This window comes from Rhinoderma darwinii, chromosome 3 (genome assembly GCF_050947455.1).
Source record: "Rhinoderma darwinii isolate aRhiDar2 chromosome 3, aRhiDar2.hap1, whole genome shotgun sequence".
Classification (NCBI taxonomy): domain Eukaryota; kingdom Metazoa; phylum Chordata; class Amphibia; order Anura; family Rhinodermatidae; genus Rhinoderma; species Rhinoderma darwinii.
The window spans coordinates 375,509,421-375,530,538 of record NC_134689.1 but is presented as its reverse complement, the minus strand read 5'-3'; the positions used below and the strand labels follow the sequence as shown (position 1 = coordinate 375,530,538).

General features: G+C 45.7%; 1 protein-coding gene across 1 annotated transcript in view; it reads left to right on the top strand.

Moving 5' to 3' along the window:
* The window catches only part of LOC142748290 (perlucin-like protein), a 55,304-nt gene that overhangs the window by 8,177 nt on the left and 26,009 nt on the right, over positions 1-21,118 (top strand). Inside the window, exon 5 of the mRNA XM_075855390.1 lies at positions 4,768-4,919. Coding sequence (XP_075711505.1) covers positions 4,768-4,919 — 152 coding nt within the window. The remainder of the gene's footprint in view (positions 1-4,767; positions 4,920-21,118) is intronic.

The window sequence follows — 21,118 nt, the reverse complement described above, 5'->3', positions numbered from 1 at the left end:
GGGTGGGCTATATCTACAGGGGGACTATATACAGGGGTGGGCTATATCTACAGGGGGACTATATCTACAGGGGGACTATATACAGGGGGTGGGCTATCTACATGGGGACCATACCTACAGGGGGACCATATCTACAGGGGGACCATATCTACAGGGCTGGGCTATACACAGGGCTGGGATATACACAGGGGGGCTATATCTACAGGGGTGGGCTATACACAGGGGGGCTATAGCTACAGAGTGGGGCTATATCTACAGGGGTGGGCTATACATAGGGGGGCTATATACAGGGGTGGGCTATACATAGGGCGGCTATATACAGGGGTGGGCTATATACAGGGGGAATATATCTACAGGGGGCTATATCTACAGGGCTGGGCTATATCTACAGGGCTGGGCTATATCTACAGGGCTGGGCTATATACAGGGCGACTATATCTACAGGGGGGGCTATATACTGGGGTGGGCTATCTATGGAGCACCATATACAGGGGTGGGCTATATCTAGAGGGGGCTATATACTATATAGCCCACCCCTGTATATGGTGCTCTATAGACAGCCCACTCCAGTATATAGCCCCCCTGTAAATATAGTCCCCCTGTATATAGCCCCCCTGTAGATATAGTCCCCCTGTAGATATAGTCCCCCTGTATATAGCCCAGCAGATATAGTCCCCCTGTATATAGCCCAGCCCTGTAGATATAGTCCCCCTGTAGATATAGTCCCCCTGTATATAGCCCCCTGTAGATATAGTCCCCCTGTATATAGCCCAGCAGATATAGTCCCCCTGTATATAGCCCAGCCCTGTAGATATAGTCCCCCTGTATATAGCCCAGCCCTGTAGATATAGTCCCCCTGTATATAGCCCAGCCCTGTAGATATAGTCCCCCTGTAGATAGACACCCCCCGTAGATAAAGTCCCCCGTGTAGACAAAGTCCCCCCCCCCCCCCGCAGATACAGCCACACTTCTATTACAATTTAAAAAAAAATAAAAAAAATAAAACTCACCTTATTCCCGCTCCCACGCCGTCCGGCAGCCATGGAGACCTGCTCTCTTCTGTGCAGGTCTCCAGGGGGTTAAACACAGCGTCTATGAAAGGCGCTGATTGGCTGGGCAGGATGACTTTCCCTGTCAGTCAGTCAGCGCCTTTCATCGACGGAAGCGTCACTGGTACAAAAGGTACCAGTCGCTTCATTGGTGGAAAGGCGCTGAATGGCCGGGCACGGAACGTGCCCGGTCATTCATTGCTTCTAATTGTACCTGTGTCCTTGCGACACAGGTACAATTATAGTGCAGGAGGAGGTGGCGCTGGCGCCCCCCTCTGAACTGCGCCCGGGGCACATGCCCCGCTTGCCCCCCTAGCTACGCCCCTGCGTTGGGTCCCACACTGATCACGAGAAAGGGCATCCTGAACCGTATTCCTCCTCACTACTCGACTGCAGTGAGGACTTTGAATCGAGCATGCGCACTGCCTCTTCATTTAAAGCCTGTTTCTGTCAGTCCTATAGACATTGAATGGAGAGTTGTACGCACACTCAACTGCCGCTCTATTGAAGCTCCTCCTGACCTGGAAGTTCGGGACCCCCGTTTCCGCCATTGGTGGGGATCTCAGCGGTGGGGCCCCCAGCAATCAGACAATTATCACCTACCCTATGGATAGGTGATAATTGTTGATTCTGGGACCACCCCTTTAATTTCCCCTGTGGTTCTGCCGCAGATTACTGCCAGGTTTCTCCACAGATTACAGCTGATCATCAAGGGTCCCAGCAGGGTTACACTTACTTATCAGCTTATTGTCAAGGGACTCTTCTATCAAATATTGATTGTCCAAAGCGGAGATCCCCTTTAACCAGAGTGAGAGAGCCAATGCGAATTGCAGCTAGCTGATTTGGAGGTCTCAGGGTGCTCATGCTTTAGAACGGACGCAATGTGATGCCCCAATTCTCCTGCAGCTTTCCACAGTGATAGCAGCGTTCTTATAGATAACCTCTTTGAGGCTGACATGTGAAACAATGGGTTTGTATACTGTATTATGAAGTTGCAATGCAACCGATTCAGGGGTAAGGCAGGGGGTTTGGGCTTTGAACCACCATGCAGAGGAATGGCACAGTAAATAATGGAGCAGGAGACACGGGATGCAGTGCAACTTTAAAGTCCTAATGGTCTGTACATCGTGTTCCAAATTATTATGCACATTGGATTTAAGTGTCATAAACATTTAATTATTAGTTTTTCAATGAAACTCATGGATGGTATTGTGTCTTAGGGCTCTTTGGATCATTGTAATCAATCTCAGACACCTGTGATAATTAGTTTGCCAGGTGTGCCCAATCAAAGGAAAACTACTTAAGAAGGACGTTCCACATTATTAAGCAGGCCACAGGTTTCAAGCAATATGGGAAAGAAAAAGGATCTCTCTGCTGCCGAAAAGCGTGAAATAGTGCAATAACTTGGACAAGGTATGAAAACATTGCATATTTCAAGAAAACTTCAGCGTGATCATCGTACTGTGAAAAGATTTGTGGCTGATTCAGAGCACAGACGGGTTCGTTCAGATAAAGGCATAATGAGGAAGGTTTCTGCCAGACAAATTAATAGGATTAGGAGAGCAGCTGCTAAAATGCCATTGCAAAGCAGCAAACAGATATTTGAAGCCGCTGGTGCCTCTGGAGTGTAGGATCCTCCAGAGGTTTGTGTGCATAAAGCTATTATTCGGCCACCCCTAAACAATGCTCACAAGCAGAAACGGTTGCAGTGGGCTCAGAAATACATGAAGACTAATTTTCAAACCGTGTTGTTTACTGATGAGTGCCATGCAACCCTGGAGGGTCCAGATGGATGGAGTAGTGGATGGTTGGTGAATGGCCACTATGTCCCAACAAGGCTGCGACGTCAGCAAGGAGGTGGCGGAGTCATGTTTTGGGCTGGAATCATGGGAAGAGAGCTGGTAGGCCCCTTTAGGGTCCCTGACGGTGTGAAAATGACCTCTGCAAAGTACGTAGAATTTATGACTGACCACTTTCTTCCATGGTACAAAAAGAAGAACCGTGCCTTCCGTAGCAAAATTATCTTCAGGCATGACAATGCACCATCTCATGCTGCAAAGAATACCTCTGTGTCATTGGCTGCTATGGGCATAAAAGGAGAGAAACTCATGGTGTGGCCCCCATGTTCCCCTGACCTCAACCCTATTGAGAACCTTTGGAGCATCCTCAATCAAAATATCTATGAGGGTGGGAGGAAGTTCACATCAAAACAGAAGCTCTGGGAGGCTATTCTGACATCCTGCAAAGATATTCAAGCAGAAACTGTCCAAATACTCACAAATTCAATGGATGCAGGAACTGTGAAGGTGATATCAAAGAAGGGGTCCTATGTTAACATGTAACTTGGCCTTTTAAGTTTTTTTTTGATTGAAAGAGCTTTTGATTTCTGTAAATATGACCTCCTTATGCTGCAAATTCAACTAATTACCATTTTAGTTCTCTTTACAACCTTTAAAATGTTTTGATCTCTGTTGTGCATAATAATTTGAAGCAGTGCATTTTGAGTTTTATACTTCTAAAAAAAAATCTGTTATCATTAGGAGATTTGTTCAATAAAATTCGCATTATACTCCAACGGTTGATCGCTTGAAGATTATACTGACTGTCATTTGCATCGACTATTTAGGAAAATCAGTGAAAAATAACATTTGCATAATAATTTGGAACGCGGTGTATAGTGCACACCACTCCAAGTGACAATACACCCCTATACTGAGGAGCAGCATGCTACACACCGCTTACATATTTGTCACTCTATAAATGGTAAGCTCCGGGCGTTCCTGTGGAAGAAAAACACACAAATAACGTATCCCTTAGAGAAATATCACACCAAAATATTGCATGGCATACATAAAGAATAATTTTAATTATTTACTCAGGAGTGTTCTGTCCACACCCTATAAAGTAACAGTGGTATAAGGGCCTGTTCACATCAGCGTTGTCTTTCCGTTGAGGGGTTCAGTCAGAGGTTTCCATTGGGGGAACCCCTCAACAGAAAAGCAAACGGAAACCTTGGCTTCCGTTTGCATCACCATTGATCTCAATGGTGAGGGAAACTTTGCTAAGGGTTTCCATTTGTCACCGATGTGACAGGGTTCCGTTGTTTTTGACGGAATCAATAGCCCAGTCGGCTGCGCTATTGATTCCATCAAACCAACGGAACCCTGTCACAACGGTGACAAAATGGAAACCATTAGCAAACGGAAGCTAAGCTTTTCGTTTGCCATTCCGTTGAGGGGTTCCCTGACGGAAACATTTGACGGAATCCCTCAATGGAAAGATAACGCTGATGTAAACACAGCATAAGTGATATAATAGTGATATAAAGTGCAAATATTTAAGTCATCCCAATATTTATGTATTTCGTTTTTTGGAACGCCTCACTTTTTAAATGATACTGCTGCTTTTCTAAAAACAGCAGTCAATCTTTTTGTTGTCTACTCTTTAGTGGGTAAAGGTCCCTTTACAAGGGCCAAAGATCGGGTGAACGAGAGCTCATAAGATCGCTCATTGCCCTGTGTAAACAGGGCAGCGTTCAGCCGACGAACGAGCAAATGACCTTTCCTTGTCTGATCGCATCTTTTATGCGCCCAAAAAAATGGTTGCTTGTTAGCAGCACAACTTCGTTGATTGGCACTCATTACTTGCCAAAAAATATGGCCATGTAAAACCACCCTTACTGCACAATTTATAATTCTTTAACCTCTCTCACACTCAGAGAATATCTGCAGAACTTGTCCCTCTGGATGGAAGCCGATAGGTCTTTTCTGTTACTACTTCTCCACGGATGACTTGTCCTGGGACAATGCTAGAGATGAGTGCATCAGAAAAGGGGCAGCTCTTGCGTTTCTTAAAAATAAGGAAGAGGCGGTAAGAATATTCATAAGGATGTAGTCACATGGATTTTTTTCTACTGCACATCTGACTCCTGCACTGCAACCATATAAAACTGTTCTTCTAAATCAAGTCACCAAGAACCCAATCCATACACTAAGGCATTGGTCACTCTATCATGGCATACATTTTTTTCTTAATTGTGTTTATTGAAATTACAACCAATTATTTAAAAAAGCAAATAGGGAAAAGAGATGGGGGAGGAAAAAGGCTAGAAGCATTATAAAGTATAAGAGCACGGAACGTAAAAAATAGGACATGCCCTATTTTTTACAGAAACTTTCTACAGCCCGGACACCTTCCCATAAATATACGAGAAAGTGTCCTTCGGCCATAGAAGTGAATGGGTCCGTAATTACGGATAAAATCTACGGTCGTGTGCATGGGGCCTAATGGCGAAGTTTGCATAGTTCCTGCGCGCTGGTTCCTGGGGTGAGGCAGATAGTAAGTTTGTGACCACAAGAGCTCCAGTTCAGTAGTAGGTTTTCGACTAATGAAATGATCTTGATTACCACCTGTCTAATGCGTTACCACTTTTCAATTGATGTTTAGTCTAAAGCAACAAAAAGTAGAGGGGGTAGGAGAAGATCGGCAGAGGGAGTATAAGGACATACAGACCAGAACTACTAGCTAGTCCGCCAGACTGTCGTTTCATTTTAAATACGTATAGTACGGCATGGAATGCAGTGAAATTAGTGTTAGTGATGGCAGGTCTCTTGATTAACCTCACAGGGATACAGGGTAGGATTATCCTTTTCATCATACAAAGAATAACCTTTATTTCCTGAAATCGGAAAACCCCCTTAAGGATATGTACACAAAGGGCGGATACGCAGCGTAAAACTGTCCTGTACACCGCAGGGAATTCCGGCCAAAAACCTGCACCAAATTGTGGTGCAGTTTTTTGGCTGGAATGTCAGCGCAAATACAATTGACATGCTGCGGACCAATAAACCACACCACAGGTCAATTTCTGAGCGTTATTTACGCTAATTATTTACGCAGCGTGTGGATGAGATTTGTTCAAATCTCATCTACTTTACTGCTACTGTATTATGCTGCGGATTTTCTGCAACTAAAAATTCGCAGTATTTACTCTACGTGTGACCTGACCCTAAAAGTAATTCTATTCTAAATAGGTAAAAAAAAATGTGCTTCCTAATTCTTAATATAGTATCTTTATAGCGGTCAGAGCTATATTTTTCTGATAAAGAGCTCCAAATCCCCTGCATAGGCATAGAGTTAAAGAGGCTCTGTCACCACATTATAAGTGGCCTATCTTCTACATAATGTGATTGGCGTTGTAATGTAGATTACAGCAGTGTTTTTTTATTTAGAAAAACGATCATTTTTGACAGAGTTATGACCTATATTAGCTTTATGCTAATGACTTTCTTAATGGACAACTGGGCGTGTTTTACTTTTTGACCAAGTGGGCGTTGTGGAGAGAAGTGTATGACGCTGACCAATCAGCATCATACACTTCTCTCCATTCATTTACACAGCACATAGTGATCTTACTAGATCACTAGATGCAGCCACATACACACACATTAACGTTAATCAAGTGTCCTGACAATGAATAGGCATCACTACCAGCTAGGACGTGATGTGTATTCAGAATCCTGACACTTCAGTAACGTTTGTGTGTGATTTACAGCACAGCAAGCGTAATCTAGCTGTAAATGACAGTTTACAGGGTTATCTCGCGAGACTACGCTTCCTGTGCTGTAAATCACACAAACGTTAGCGTAAGTTTCAGGATTGTGAATACACATTACGTCCTGGCTGGTAGTGATGCCTATTCATTGTCATGACACTTGAGTAACGTTAATGTGTGTGTATGTGGCTGCACATAGTGATCTAGTAAGATCACTATGTGCTGTGTAAATGAATGGAGAGAAGTGTATGACGTTGATTGGTCACTGATTGGTCAGCGTCATACACTTCTCTCCACAACGCCCACTTGGTCAAAAAGTTAAACACGCCCAGTTGGGCATTAAGACAGTAATTAGCATAAAGCTAAAATAGGTCATAACTCTGTCAAAAATTATCGTTTTTCTAAATAAAAAACACTGCTGTAATTTACATTACAGCGCCGATCAGATTATGTAGAAGATAGGTCACTTATAATGTGGTGACAGAGCCTCTTTAAATAATAAAAAATGCAACTTTGTCCACAAAAAAGATATATTAAGAAATTAATCGGCTGTAAAGGATCTGCCAGACACAGCTTCTGTGTCGACGCCCGTGGTTAGTCAGTCTGCACCTGCTCCTAAGTCTGATCGAGTGACCCCTCCTTCTACCAATCAGGCTGGGAGGCTGAGGAGTGGGAGAGCCTATCACAGCCTGGCCAGACAGAGCTAGCTCCCGCCCTCTGTCTATTTATACCTTCACTTCCTGCTCCTCCTTTGCCTATGATTCTGTCTGTTTCCTGGCTCTGCTGCTGCTGCTTGTATTTTTGTCCTCTGCTCCATATAGACCCTGGCTTACTGACTACTCTCCTGCTCTGCGTTTGGTACCTCGTACACTCCTGGTTTGACTCGGCTCGTTCACTACTCTCCTGTTCTGTATTTGGTACCTCGTACACTCCTGGTTTGACTCGGCTCGTTCACCACTCTTTTTGCTCACGGTGTTGCCGTGGGCAACTGCCCCGTTCCCCTAGCTTCTGTGTACCCTTGTCTGTTTGTCTGTCGTGCACATAGTGAGCATAGGGACCGTCGCCCAGTTGTACGCCGTCGCCTAGGACGGGCCGTTGCAAGTAGGCAGGGACTGAGTGGCGGGTAGATTAGGGCTCATCTGTCTGTCTCCCTACCCCGGCATTACATAATCACAGGCCCATATACCTTTTCTACCCTGGTCACTGACACAACTATGGACCCCCTTGAGACCCTGGCTCAGCAAATGCAGGGCCTCTCCCTACAGGTCCAAGCCCTGGCTCAAAGGGGCAACCAGCATGATGCTACCCTGGTAGTGCCCCCCACCTCACCTCTTGAACCCCACCTCAAGTTGCCTGACCGTTTCTCAGGGGACCGGAAGACCTTTTTCTCCTTTCGGGATAGTTGTAAGCTCTATTTTCATCTAAAGCCCCACTCCTCAAATTCTGAGAGCCAGCGAGTGGGTATAATTACGTCCCGGCTCCAGGACGGGCCCCAAGAATGGGCCTTCTCCTTGGCTCCCGACGCCCCTGAACTTTCCTCTGTTGACTTTTTTTTTCTGCTCTCGGGCTCATATATGACGAGACTGACAGGACTGCCTTTGCCGAGAGTCAGCTGGTGACCTTACGTCAGGGTAAGAGATCCGTTGAGGAGTACTGTTCGGACTTTAGGAAGTGGTGTGTAGCTTCTCGGTGGAATGACCCTGCCTTGAGGTGCCAGTTTAGACTGGGTCTGTCGAACGCCCTGAAGGACCTGTTAGTTAGCTATCCCTCTTCTGACTCTCTAGATCAGGTTATGGCTTTAGCGGTACGCCTTGACAGACGTCTCAGGGAATGACGGCTTGAACGTTCTTGTGCCTCCTCCTCTGGCTCCCCCATGATGGCTCCCGAGGTTCCGTTGCTTCGTTCTTCCACGGAAAACTCGGATGAACCTATGAAACTCGGGGCCTCCGTGTCTCCCCAACAACGTAGAGAGTTCCGCAGGAAGAATGGTCTCTGCTTCTACTGTGGGGATGACAGTCATCAAGTGAACAACTGTCCTAGGCTTAAGAATAAGCAGCCGGAAAACTTCCGCGCCTAAGTGACCATCGGGGAGGTCACTTGGGCGCACAGGTCTTTCCCGTGAATATGAAACCTAATAAGATCTTGCATCCCTTTCAGGTCTCTTTTGGTGGTAGGTCTGCTACCTGCAGTGCCTTCGTGGATTCAGGGTCTTCTGCTAATATTATGTCTGTGGAATTTGCTATGTCTCTAGCTATGCCATTGATTGATTTGTCTAAACCTGTCCCGGTAGTGGGTATTGACTCCACTCCTCTTATGGTCCGATTTGGTTTTAGGCCTTCCCTGGTTGCAGATGCATAATCCCACGTTTAACTGGAATACTGGGGATCTTACCAAATGGTGTAATGAATGCATGACGTCATGTTTTTCTGTTAATTTTATTTCTCTCCCTGAGGAGGTGAACACTCTACCTGAGTTTATTCAGGACTTCGCTGATGGTTTTTCTAAAAAAGCCTCCGAAGTGTTACCTCCTCATAGAGAATACGATTGCGCAATCGATTTGGTACCAGGAGCTAAGCTCCCTAAGGGTAGGATATTTAATCTCTCTTGTCCCGAACGTGAAGCCATGAGAGAATATATCCAGGAATGCCTGGCCAAGGGTTACATTCGCCCCTCTACTTCTCCGGTAGGTGCTGGCTTCTTCTTCATAGGGAAGAAGGATGGTGATCTTAGGCCGTGCATCGATTACCGAAACTTGAATAAGGTCACTGTAAGGAACCAGTATCCCCTTCCTTTGATTCCTGATCTCTTCAATCAGGTTCAGGGGGCCCAATGGTTCTCTAAGTTTGATCTACGGGGGGCTTATAACCTATTCCGCATCAAAGAGGGGGATGAGTGGAAGACTGCGTTTAACATGCCCGAAGGTCATTTCGAATAGCTCGTCATGCCCTTTGGGTTGTGTAATGCTCCCGCGGTCTTCCAGAATTTCATAAATGAGATCTTAAGAGACTACCTGGGGGTATTTCTTGTAGTGTACCTTGATGACATACTTGTGTTTTCCAAGGACTGGTCCTCCCACATTGAGCATGTCAGGAAGGTGCTCCAGGCCCTTCGGGAAAACAAACTGTTTGCTAAAACCGAAAAATGTGTGTTTGGGGTGCAGGAGGTACCATTTTTGGGTCAAATCCTCACTCCTCATGAATTCCGCATGGACCCTGTCAAGGTTCAGGCTGTGGCTGAATGGGTCCAACCTGCCTCCCTGAAGGCGTTACAGTGCTTCCTGGGGTTTGCTAATTATTACAGGAGATTTATTGCTAACTTCTCGGTCATGGCTAAGCCTCTTACGGATCTCACTCGCAAAGGTGCTGATCTCCTCCACTGGCCTCCTGAGGCTGTCCAGGCTTTTGAGGTCCTTAAGAAGTGCTTTATCTCGGCCCCAGTGCTGATTCAGCCTAACCAAATGGAACCATTCATCGTGGAGGTTGACGCCTCCGAGGTGGGAGTGGGTGCTGTCTTGTCCCAGGGTACCAGGTTCCTCACCCATCTCCGTCCCTGTGCCTACTTCTCCAGGAAGTTCTCACCCACTGAGAGTAACTATGACATTGGCAACCGCGAACTCTTAGCCATTAAATTGGCATTTGAAGAGTGGCGCCATTTCCTGGAGGGGGCTAGGCACCAGGTTACGGTCCTTACCGACCACAAGAATCTGGTTTTCCTAGAATCTGCCCGGAGGCTAAACCCGAGACAAGCTCGATGGGCGTTATTTTTTACTAGATTCAACTTTTTGGTCACCTATAGGGCTGGGTCTAAAAATATTAAAGCTGATGCACTGTCGCGTAGCTTCATGGACAGCCCTCCTGCGGAGGAAGATCCTGCTTGTGTTTTGCCCTCAGGTATAATAATTTCCTCTGTTGATTCTGACTTAGTCTCCGAAATTGCGGCTCATCAAGGTTCAGCTCCCGGGAACCTTCCTGAGAACAAGCTGTTTGTTCCCCTGCAATTCCGGCTAAGGGTACTCAGGGAAAATTATGACTCTGCACTATCTGGCCATCCAGGCATCCTGGGTACCAAGAACGTCATTGCCAGAAACTATTGGTGGCCTGGGTTGCTTAAAGACATTAAGGGCTACGTCGCCGCTTGTGAAATTTGTGCTAGGTCCAAGACTCCCAGGTCCCGACCAGCGGGCTTACTATGTTCCTTGCCCATTCCCCAGAGACCTTGGACCCATATCTCCATGGATTTTATCACCGATCTGCCTCCATCTCAAGGCAAGTCGGTGGTGTGGGTTGTAGTAGACCGCTTCAGTAAGATGTGCCACTTTGTGCCCCTCAAGAAACTACCCAATGCTAAGATGTTAGCTACCTTGTTTGTCAAACACATCCTGCATCTCCATGGGGTTCCTGTCAATATTGTTTCTGACAGAGGGGTACAATTTGTTTCATTGTTTTGGAGAGCCTTCTGTAAAAAGTTGGAGATTGATCTGTCCTTCTCCTCGGCCTTCCATCCTTAAACTAATGACCAAACCGAGAGGACTAATCAGTCTCTAGAACAATATTTAAGGTGTTTTATCTCTGACTGTCAATATGATTGGGTCTCCTTCATTTCCCTCGCTGAATTTTCCCTTAATAACCGGGTCAGTAACTCGTAAGGGGTCTCCCCCTTTTTCTGTAATTTTGGGTTTAATCCACGGTTCTCCTCCGTTTCACCTGGTGGTTCCAACAATCCTGAGGTAGATGTCGTTCATCGGGAACTGTGCACAGTCTGGGCCCAGGTTCAGAAGAACCTAGAGGCGTCCCAGAGCATACAAAAGACTCAGGCAGATAGACGTTCTGCTAACCCCTTGTTTGTGGTCGGGGATCTGGTGTGGCTGTCTTCAAAAAATTTGCGCCTTAAAGTCTGTCCAAAAAGTTTGCTCCCCGGTATATAGGGCCGTACAAGGTCATTGAAGTCCTTAACACTGTCTCCATCCGTCTGGAGTTACCCCCGTCTTTTCAAATACACAACGTGTTTCATGCCTCCCTCCTGAAACGCTGCTCCCCGTCCTTGGCTTCCTCGAGGAAACCTCCGGCCCCTGTTCTCACCCCTGAAGGGGTAGAATTCGAGGTGGCCAAGATTGTGGACAGCAGGATGGTCCAAGGCTCTCTCCAGTACCTGGTCCATTGGAGAGGATACGGGCCTGAGGAGAGGACTTGGGTACCCGCCCGGGATGTTCACGCTGCAGTATTGCTCAGGAGGTTCCATCTTCGGTTCCCCAATAAGCCAGGTCCACCTAGAAAGGGTCCAGTGGCCCCTCATAAATGGGGGGGGGTATTGTAAAGGATCTGCCAGACACAGCTTCTGTGTCGACGCCCGTGGTTAGTCAGTCTGCACCTGCTCCTAAGTCTGATCGAGTGACCCCTCCTTCTACCAATCAGGCTGGGAGGCTGAGGAGTGGGAGAGCCTATCACAGCCTGGCCAGACGGAGCTAGCTCCCGCCCTCTGTCTATTTATACCTTCACTTCCTGCTCCTCCTTTGCCTGTGATTCTGTCTGTTTCCTGACTCTGCTGCTGCTTGTACTTTTGTCCTAAGCTCCATATAGACCCTGGCTTACTGACTACTCTCCTGCTCTGCGTTTGGTACCTCGTACACTCCTGTTTTGACTCGGCTCGTTCACTACTCTCCTGTTCTGCGTTTGGTACCTCGTACACTCCTGGTTTGACTCGGCTCGTTCACTACTCTTGTTGCTCACGGTGTTGCCGTGGGCAATTGCCCCGTTCCCTAGCTTCTGTGTACCCTTGTCTGTTTGTCTGTCGTGCACATAGTGAGCGTAGGGAACGTCGCCCAGTTGTACGCCGTCGCCTAGGACGGGCCGTTGCAAGTAGGCAGGGACTGAGTGGCGGGTAGATTAGGGCTCACCTGTCTGTCTCCCTACCCTGGCATTACATCGGCACAGAATATTGAATTTAAAAACTTGGCATTAAAAGGTATACTGATCATATGCAGAAGAGGAAGCAATGACATTCATTGACTCACAGGTGACGTGTGAACCGGAACTAACAAGACCTGCACACACATAGTCATGTGAACTTATCTGTGGAGGTCTTTTGCAGGTCCTGCACATGGCAGTTTTGATGTGGCTTTTTCCGCGATTCACTGCATAAACCATGTTAAAACTGCAATGTACATCAAATTTTTAGAAGGCCATGGTATCACCGGGATCCTCGGGCCCTGGGCAGCCGCTTAAACCACCCTTATGGTAATCCGGCAGTGGTGGCTAAACAATTGCCCTGCAGCGGCTGCTGCAAATGCAGTGTTATATAAGGTCCTTTCAAATTAATGAGCTACTATGTAATAATAGTAATAATAGATTAATGATTAATAGAAGGAAAATCCCGACAGATGGGATCACAATCATTTGGCAAAACCCCTTAACACTTTTGCTGGCAGTACAATTTTTACACATTTGCTATTCACAAATAAAACATAAATTATAAACTACATCACATTATATCCTCACACCATACACATTTTGCATCATAGCGTAACATTTTGTAACAAATGCATGAAAATTCATGTTTGTGCCTAAAAGTCTGATCCGAGCAGAGTCTGAGATGCACAACACCTCCTAAAAATAAAAGCTCAGGCTGTGTAGAGTTCATACATGTCACTTATACCTATGTCTACATGCATGTATCTTCACATAATCACCAGAACTGAATAGATCAAAATCTCTGTGATCCAGATTCGAGTTACGGAGTCGATAAATAGTCTGATGAGGTGCAGGGAGTGATTAGATGTAAGATCTTCTCACCCCTGTAGTAGGAATAAAGACCCCCTCCCCTAAATGTGAGAACATACTTTATATCCCCTCCGATTGGTAAGAGGGGTGATAACATGAAGAAATGTTCCAGTATCTCCCCTGGGGTCAACTACACACATACTGAACCGTGTAATACAGTAGCAGCGGTGTGGATGAGATTTCAGTGACCTACGTTCAATGTGACCTTTGGTATCCTGGTCACATTGAACTCTCCATTCATAAGAAATTGATGGCCTATCCTCAGGATAGGCCATCAATATCTGATATGTGGGGTCCAATTCCCGGCACCCCCACGATCAGCTGCTCTGAAGGAACAGCAACACTCGTACACCGCTGCTTCCCCTTCATTCCCTGCTTCTACTGTGAATCACCGCTATGCTTGTAACAGGGCTTGACAGTATTGCAGCCTTCTCCCATTCAAGTGAATGGGAGAAGGCTGTAATACTGTGAACCCCTGCTACAAGCATAACGACGATTCACAGTAGGAGCAAGGAATAAAGGAGCAGCGGAGATCTGCAGTGACGGTCGGGCCCTGGGGTGGCCGCAGGCTGGTATCACAAGGCTGGGAAGAGCCAAAAACAGGTTGCCTTCCCACACTGGTAATGCTAGGCGGCTGCTGCTGATTTATTGTATCTGGCTGGATATGAAAATAAGGGGGGACCACACGTCGTTTAAAAAGTAAATATATATATATATATATATATATATATATATATATATATATATATATATATATATATATATATATTAATAAATAATTGACAATATGACGTGGGGTCTCCCCCTTTTCATAACCATCCACCCCAGTTCCCGACTGTCACTACATGGTCGGGTACTGGATCGTACCTGGCTCTTCCCGATACCCCTGGTGGCGGTGGGTATTGGGGTAATAAAGGGGGGGGGGGTTAGTGCTAACCTTTTTACTGGCTAACACTAAGCCCCGTCTTAGTAATGGACATCGTCATACAAACAACTGCCATAACTAAGGCGCTAATAGAATATAAAGAAACACAGAGACATAAGAAAATATTTTTTTATTGAAATACAAAACCCTCGTTAACCATTTTATAAAAAAAAAAAAAAAAACATCGAAGTAGTCCAACAAATCTACAACGTAGTCCAAATGGTCCAGCGGAACCTGCAAAACAAAAAAATAAAGTTAGTAATATGAAAAATAAAATAAAAATTATATTCCCCTGCAGCAGACTTCTGAAATTGATCTCACGCTCACAACGTCAAAATCTTTCAGTCAAATCAAAAGTTATTAGTTAGGTCTGCCGGTCAGACTTTTAACCACAAACATGATTTTCTATGCATTTTTTCCAAACGTAATGATGCAAGGTTGCGTGACGGTGCCCATGTTTGTGTAGTGCTGGGTGAAATTCTTTCAGAAAACATGTAGGTACAGTATGAGGATAGAATATGAGTTTTTTATTTTATAATTCAGGTTTTATATGTATACATCAAAAATGTAAAAAGGGGGCGTGGCTTGGATGCAGACCGAGACCGACGCATCTGAGTGAGCTCTGTCTTAAAACCTCAAGCGACTGACTATTAAAGCTTACCCGAGGCCAGGGTTCGACTGTTCTTCGACGCCTAGTCCGCTGGCAACGATGATGACACGGAAGAGGGGGAATAAGTCCGGCCCGAAGCGGCTAACGGACTTCTTTTCCACCCGCAGCACGAGGAAGGAGGACTCCCAAGATGGCGCCGGCTGCAGCTTCTCTGGAGAGACGTGTGACAGAGGATCGGGACTGGCGTCGCCCTCGGATTCTCCCGGTGAGTCTGCACACTCCCTGGAATGCCCGATGGTGGCCGGCCCGAGACGCAGGGACAACCAGCTGCTCTTTTCCCCTAGCTCCCCACTGACACCGGCGGGACGCCACGTGCACATGGCGGCTGGGAGACAGCACCAAGAGGAGGACGATCTCCCCCCTGATAACCAGGTTTCCCAAAGGGACCAGCTCTCATCTGTCATTTCCTTGCAAGAGGATATTTTACTTGCGGAGGGTGACCCGATTTCTAGCCTCCCCACTACAGACCAGGCAGCATCGGAATCTTTTATTAAAGGCCTAGTGATGGCCCTCAGGGGGTCCCTGCAAAAGGATTTAGCAAAGATTACTGCTACACTACACACTAACATAGAGGAGTTAGGCTCCAGAGTGGATCATGTGGAAAGGAAAATGGGGGACTTCACTCAGGCACATAATGATCTAGTGGATGCACACTATACTTTAGAAGAAGAGATGGAAAGTATGAAATCTAAGATGGCGGATATGGAGGATAGGAACAGGAGGAACAACGTTAAATTTCGGGGCATTCCTGAATCCGTGTCTCCGGCTGACCTCCCATTGTTCTTGCAAAAGCTGATTAAATCTCTCCTACCACATTCTTCGCCTCAGGATCTGATCATAGACCGGGCACACCGTTTGCCTAAACCTAAAGCTTTACCATCAGAAGTACCAAGAGATGTACTTTCTCGCATACATTTTTTCCATGTCAAGGAAGCCTTAATGTTTGCAGCGCGAAAAGCCCAGAAACTCCCAGACCCATATGAAGGGGTACATCTTTATGCGGATCTCTCACAAGTCACACTTCAAGCTAGAAGGAATTTCCTGCCTGTTACCCTCTCGCTACGGAACAACAAGATACCGTTTAAGTGGGGGTTCCCTACGAAGCTTTTGGTCCGGAGGGAGGATCGTACGCATGTTCTTCATAAGCCTGCGGATGGTATTCAATTGCTGAAGGAATGGGGGGTCCCAATGTCCGACCTACCTGTGAAACCCTCACCTAGAGGTCCGTCCAGAATTTCTCCGGATTGGCGGGGTCAGGCTGACTCTCGCTGAAGGTACTTTGTGCTTGAGATTATGAGGTTGAGTCTCTTCAGGTCGAACTTTCGTCCCCAGATATCTTTACAGGATCGTTGAGATCTTCTAGATCCTGTTGTTTTCATATTTCTTCAGGGACTGTTATATCCCTGACACATGTGGTTAATTTTGTGGTTCAACTGTTCCCTGTTTTCCTCCCATACATGTTACACCAAGTGTATATTCTCCGGTACGCCTACAGATGGTGATAAGTCGGGGTTAATGCAGATTGCATATGGTATAACGCTCATTAGAAATTTTGATAATGGCGGTTAAAATAGTTTCATTGAATGTAAAGGGCTTGAATAGTCCATTTAAAAGATCCTCCGCCTGGAAAGAAGCCCGAAGTTCTAGAGCAGATATTCTGTGTTTACAGGAGACACATTTCCAGAAGGAGCAGTGCCCTTCTTTTGTTAGTCCGAATTTCCCTCATGTTTTTATGGCTAATTCTGATAGGAAAAAAGCAGGGGTTTTGATTGCATTCAGAGATACTTTGGATTTCAAGCTGGTGGATTCTTTGATTGATGTGGGGGGGGAGATTTCTTGCTCTGGTGTGTTCTATCAATGACTCTCTGATAACGTTAGTCAATATCTATGCTCCTAATGCTTCACAGATCCGCTTTCTGAACAAAACCATGCGGAAAATTCGCAAGATCCAAAAGGGTCAACTCATCCTTTGTGGGGATTTTAATGTTGTTCCAGATAGAGTTATGGACACCACCAGCAGGAGCAAGAGGTCTCTCCCTACACTCTCACCGTGGGCTCAGAAAGAAGACCTTTATGATGTGTTTAGATGCCATAATGTATTGTCCAAGGAATTCACTTTCTACTCTTCCTGCCATCACACTTTCTATCGGATCGATGTATTCCTAGTGGATAAATGGTTGCTTCAAGCAGTACATAAGGCAGAGATAGGGGAGATCACGTGGTCAGACCACGCTCCTATTTCCATGCAGATAGCGTTGGCTCCCTGGTCTCGTCCCTTTAGAAATTGGCACAACAACACCTTCCTGATGGCCCTTACTAAATATAAAGGGCATATTTCCTCTCAATTACAGGAATATTTTGATCTCAATGACTCCCCAGAGGTTGACCCCTTTATCCTGTGGAATGCTCATAAGGCAGTTATGCGAGGACTCCTGATCCAGCAGAGCTCGCACTATTATAAACAGAAACGGGTTAATACGGACAAGGTCCTGGAACAGATCAAAGCTCTGGAGACCCAACAAAAATCCTCCCCTTCGGACACACTAAATGATGCGCTGACCAAACTTAGACAGGAGCTTAGGAGGCTACTTATAGCGGACTTTGATAAACATTTAACCTCGCTCCGTATGACCTACTACACCTCACATAACAAGGCGGGCAAATATATGGCGACAAGGGTTAAACTGAAACAACAAAAGAGCAGGATTCCATTCTTAGTTGCGGAAGGTGGGGATCCTAAGATTTCGAACCCTCAAGACATTGCAGACAGATTTAGTTTGTTTTACTCTAAGCTTTATAATTTAAAAGAAGACCCTGCCACGTCTCACCCTACTTCAGAGACCATAGATGGGTTTTTGGACAAGTTACAGCTGCCCAAGATAACCCCTCTACAGCTGGACCAACTTAATGCCCCTATTCTGACAGAAGAGGTGACCAGAGTAATTCGGATGGGTAAGCAACATAAGTCCCCGGGACCGGATGGGTTCTCCTCCGAATATTATAAACTAAATGAAAAGGTCTTAGCCCCTTACTTGGCGCGAATTTTTACTGCTGCAATGGCCAAGGGCAGCTTGGAAATGCTGCAAGCGACCATAGTAACCATCCCTAAGCAGGGGAAATCTCCTACGCTGCCAGCTAATTTTAGGCCCATCTCCTTGCTGAACTGCGACACCAAACTTTATGCAAAGATACTGGCCCAACGCCTTTTGACCATACTCCCTACCATAATACATAATGACCAGGTGGGGTTTACGAAAGGCCGACAAGCCCCAGATGGTACCAGACGCATTATCAACCTGATCTTCAAGGCAGAGATTAGCCGGACGCCTTCTCTTCTCCTCACACTGGATGCGGAGAAGGCGTTCGATAGGATTCATTGGGACTTTGCCTTTGCAACCATGCGAAGGTTTGGTTTCTCTGGTTCCATTCTCACAGCGATAGGAGCTCTATATTCCTCACCCTCGGCTATCGTCTTGGCTAACGGGATGATGTCCAGACCATTTAGTATCACCAATGGCACCAGACAGGGATGCCCTCTCTCGCCCTTACTGTTCACTATGGTTATGGAACCAATGGCGGAAATGATCCAAATGGACTTGGGGGTGCGAGGGATTTCAGTAGGGCATAGACAGCATAAAATAGGCTTATTCACTGATGACGTAATTTTGACCCTCACAGACCCATTGACATCTCTTAGAAGAGTATCGGAAATTCTGGAATGGTTCAGTAGGGTCTCGTATTATAAAATTAATGTGTCCAAGTCTCAGATATTGGGCTTATCAATCTCCACAAGATTGCGCCAGGACATTCAGAAAGAATTCTCGTATGGTTGGGAAGACGGGTCGATCCCTTATCTAGGTATTAAATTATGTTCCAATACCTCTAAACTGGCACATATTAATCTTCTTCCTTTATATGATAAATTGCAGGGTGAACTACAGCGTTTGTCAGACACAGAACCGTCTTGGATGGGGCGCATGGTCCTATATAAAATGTTAATTCTGCCCAAGATACTATATATTTTTAGAACAGTTATGGTCCCTATGCCTAGACCCCTTCTTCGTAAGCTACAAGATCAGTTGATGGGATTTATTTGGAACAAGGGGAAACCGCGGGTGGCTCGGCAACATCTCTATGTGCATAGACGGAGGGGGGGCATGGGGGTCCCGAACCTTGAAGCGTATCATGCAGCTATAGTGGTACGTCAATTGAGACACTGGTGTCTTCCATTCACAGGCTCTAGTTGGCCTACGATTGAACGCCATCTGATTGGAGATATCCCTCTCTCCTCGCTACTGTTAGCTCAGGCGAAGTTCCCTAAAAGCTTGATTCCGCGATTTCCTACGGTGACAGTTTCTATCCAGGCATGGAAAGCAGCCCTAAAAGCAATACCTCCCGCCGCTCCTACCCGCACGATCCCTCTACCGGTGGATACCCTGGAACTTCTGGTTCCTAACCTAAAACTGGAGAACTGGGACGCCCGGGGGATTGCGACACTACCCGATTTGTTTAGTAATGATACTATAAAACCTTTCTCAGAGCTATGTGCGGAATTTGGAATCTCACAGACAGATCTTTTTAAATACAGACAGGCTAGACATCTCCTTCCATCTAGATCGCATGCGCAGGTACAGATCCCATCTGGGCTATATGACTTGATCTTCAAGACCGTCACGGGGGAATCTAAGTTAACTCAAGCTTTATATGATATAATTCTGGGAGACGTGGCAGCCTCCAAAACCCCACAAATGGCAAAGTGGGAAGAGGATTTGGGGTCCACATATGGTATTGAGGCATGGGAAAAAGCGATTAAGTGGACGTTGAGGTCCACTATGAACTCGAATCTCCTGGAAGTTTTCCACAAAATACTTTTAAGATGGTACTATACTCCATTCAAATTGTCCAGGATATACCCGACCTCTAGCCCCTTGTGTTGGAGAGGATGCGAGAAGGTGGGGTCATTATTTCATATTTTTTGGGAATGCCCAGTTATTGCTCCACTGTGGAAAAGCGGTGTTTGATTTAATGTCCACATTAGTGGGTACCCAGATGGAACTCAGTGCAGCCTTAGCCCTTCTCTCCTTGGACATAGATTCTGTTGTGCCACCCCAAAGAGTTATCGTGGTCCCACATATGTCTCTCGGTAAAACTTTTATTGGCTAAACGTTGGAAAACTAATGTAGCTCCCTCTATGCGGGAAGTGATTGACAGTGTTTCATCTCATTGTGGGTATGAGAGGCTCTTTGCACTTCGTCTTAACAAAATGGAGCACTTCAAATCCCAATGGCGATCGTGGATAGACAGGTTCCCTTCCTGAGCAATATAGTTCACAGGAGATGGTGATTCATGGGAGAGGTATTGTTAAAGGTACTACAACGTTGTACTAATCAATGTATACTTGGTGTGTATACTGGTTTCCCCCACCCTTCCTGATTGATTTTTTCCTTCTGTCTTCCCTTCCCCCCTCCACAGGTCACTTCTCAACTGTTGATCTGCATTACATAGGTACTTCCTTGCAAGGAAATTCTGTACCACTTGTATTATTTGTAATCTGTGGTTTCTTTGATAAACTAATAAAAAACAATGTTTTAAAAAAAATATGTAAAAAGGGCTAAACCCATGTTGTATTACAGATGTCCTTAGCTGTAAAAGGGTAAATATGCAGTGAACTACTGAAAGACACATTGACATATTGTTTGTATGTATCAACCAAACAATACTGTTCATTTATTGACATTCTGATACATCAACGTATCAGTGTGATTGTTAAGAGATTACCTCAATTAGAAGGAAGTGGAAACAAATAAACTGTGTGTAGAGAAAGATTTAACCACTAGGAGTGCTCTTGAGCTTCTTGAGACTGGTAACATCCCATAGATGGGAAGAAACTAGAGATCATGTTTGCTTCACTAGTTTTTAACCCCTTGAGGACGCAGCCTAGTTTGGGCCTTAAGGCTCAGAGCCCATTTTTGAAATCTGACATATTTCATTTTATGTGGTAATAACGTCGGAATGCTTAAACCTATCCAAGCGATTCTGAGATTTTTGTCTCGTGACATTTTGGGCTTCATGTTCGTGGTAAAATTTGCTCGATATATTCAGTGTTTATTGGTGAAAAATTGCTAAATTTTGAGAAAATTTGGA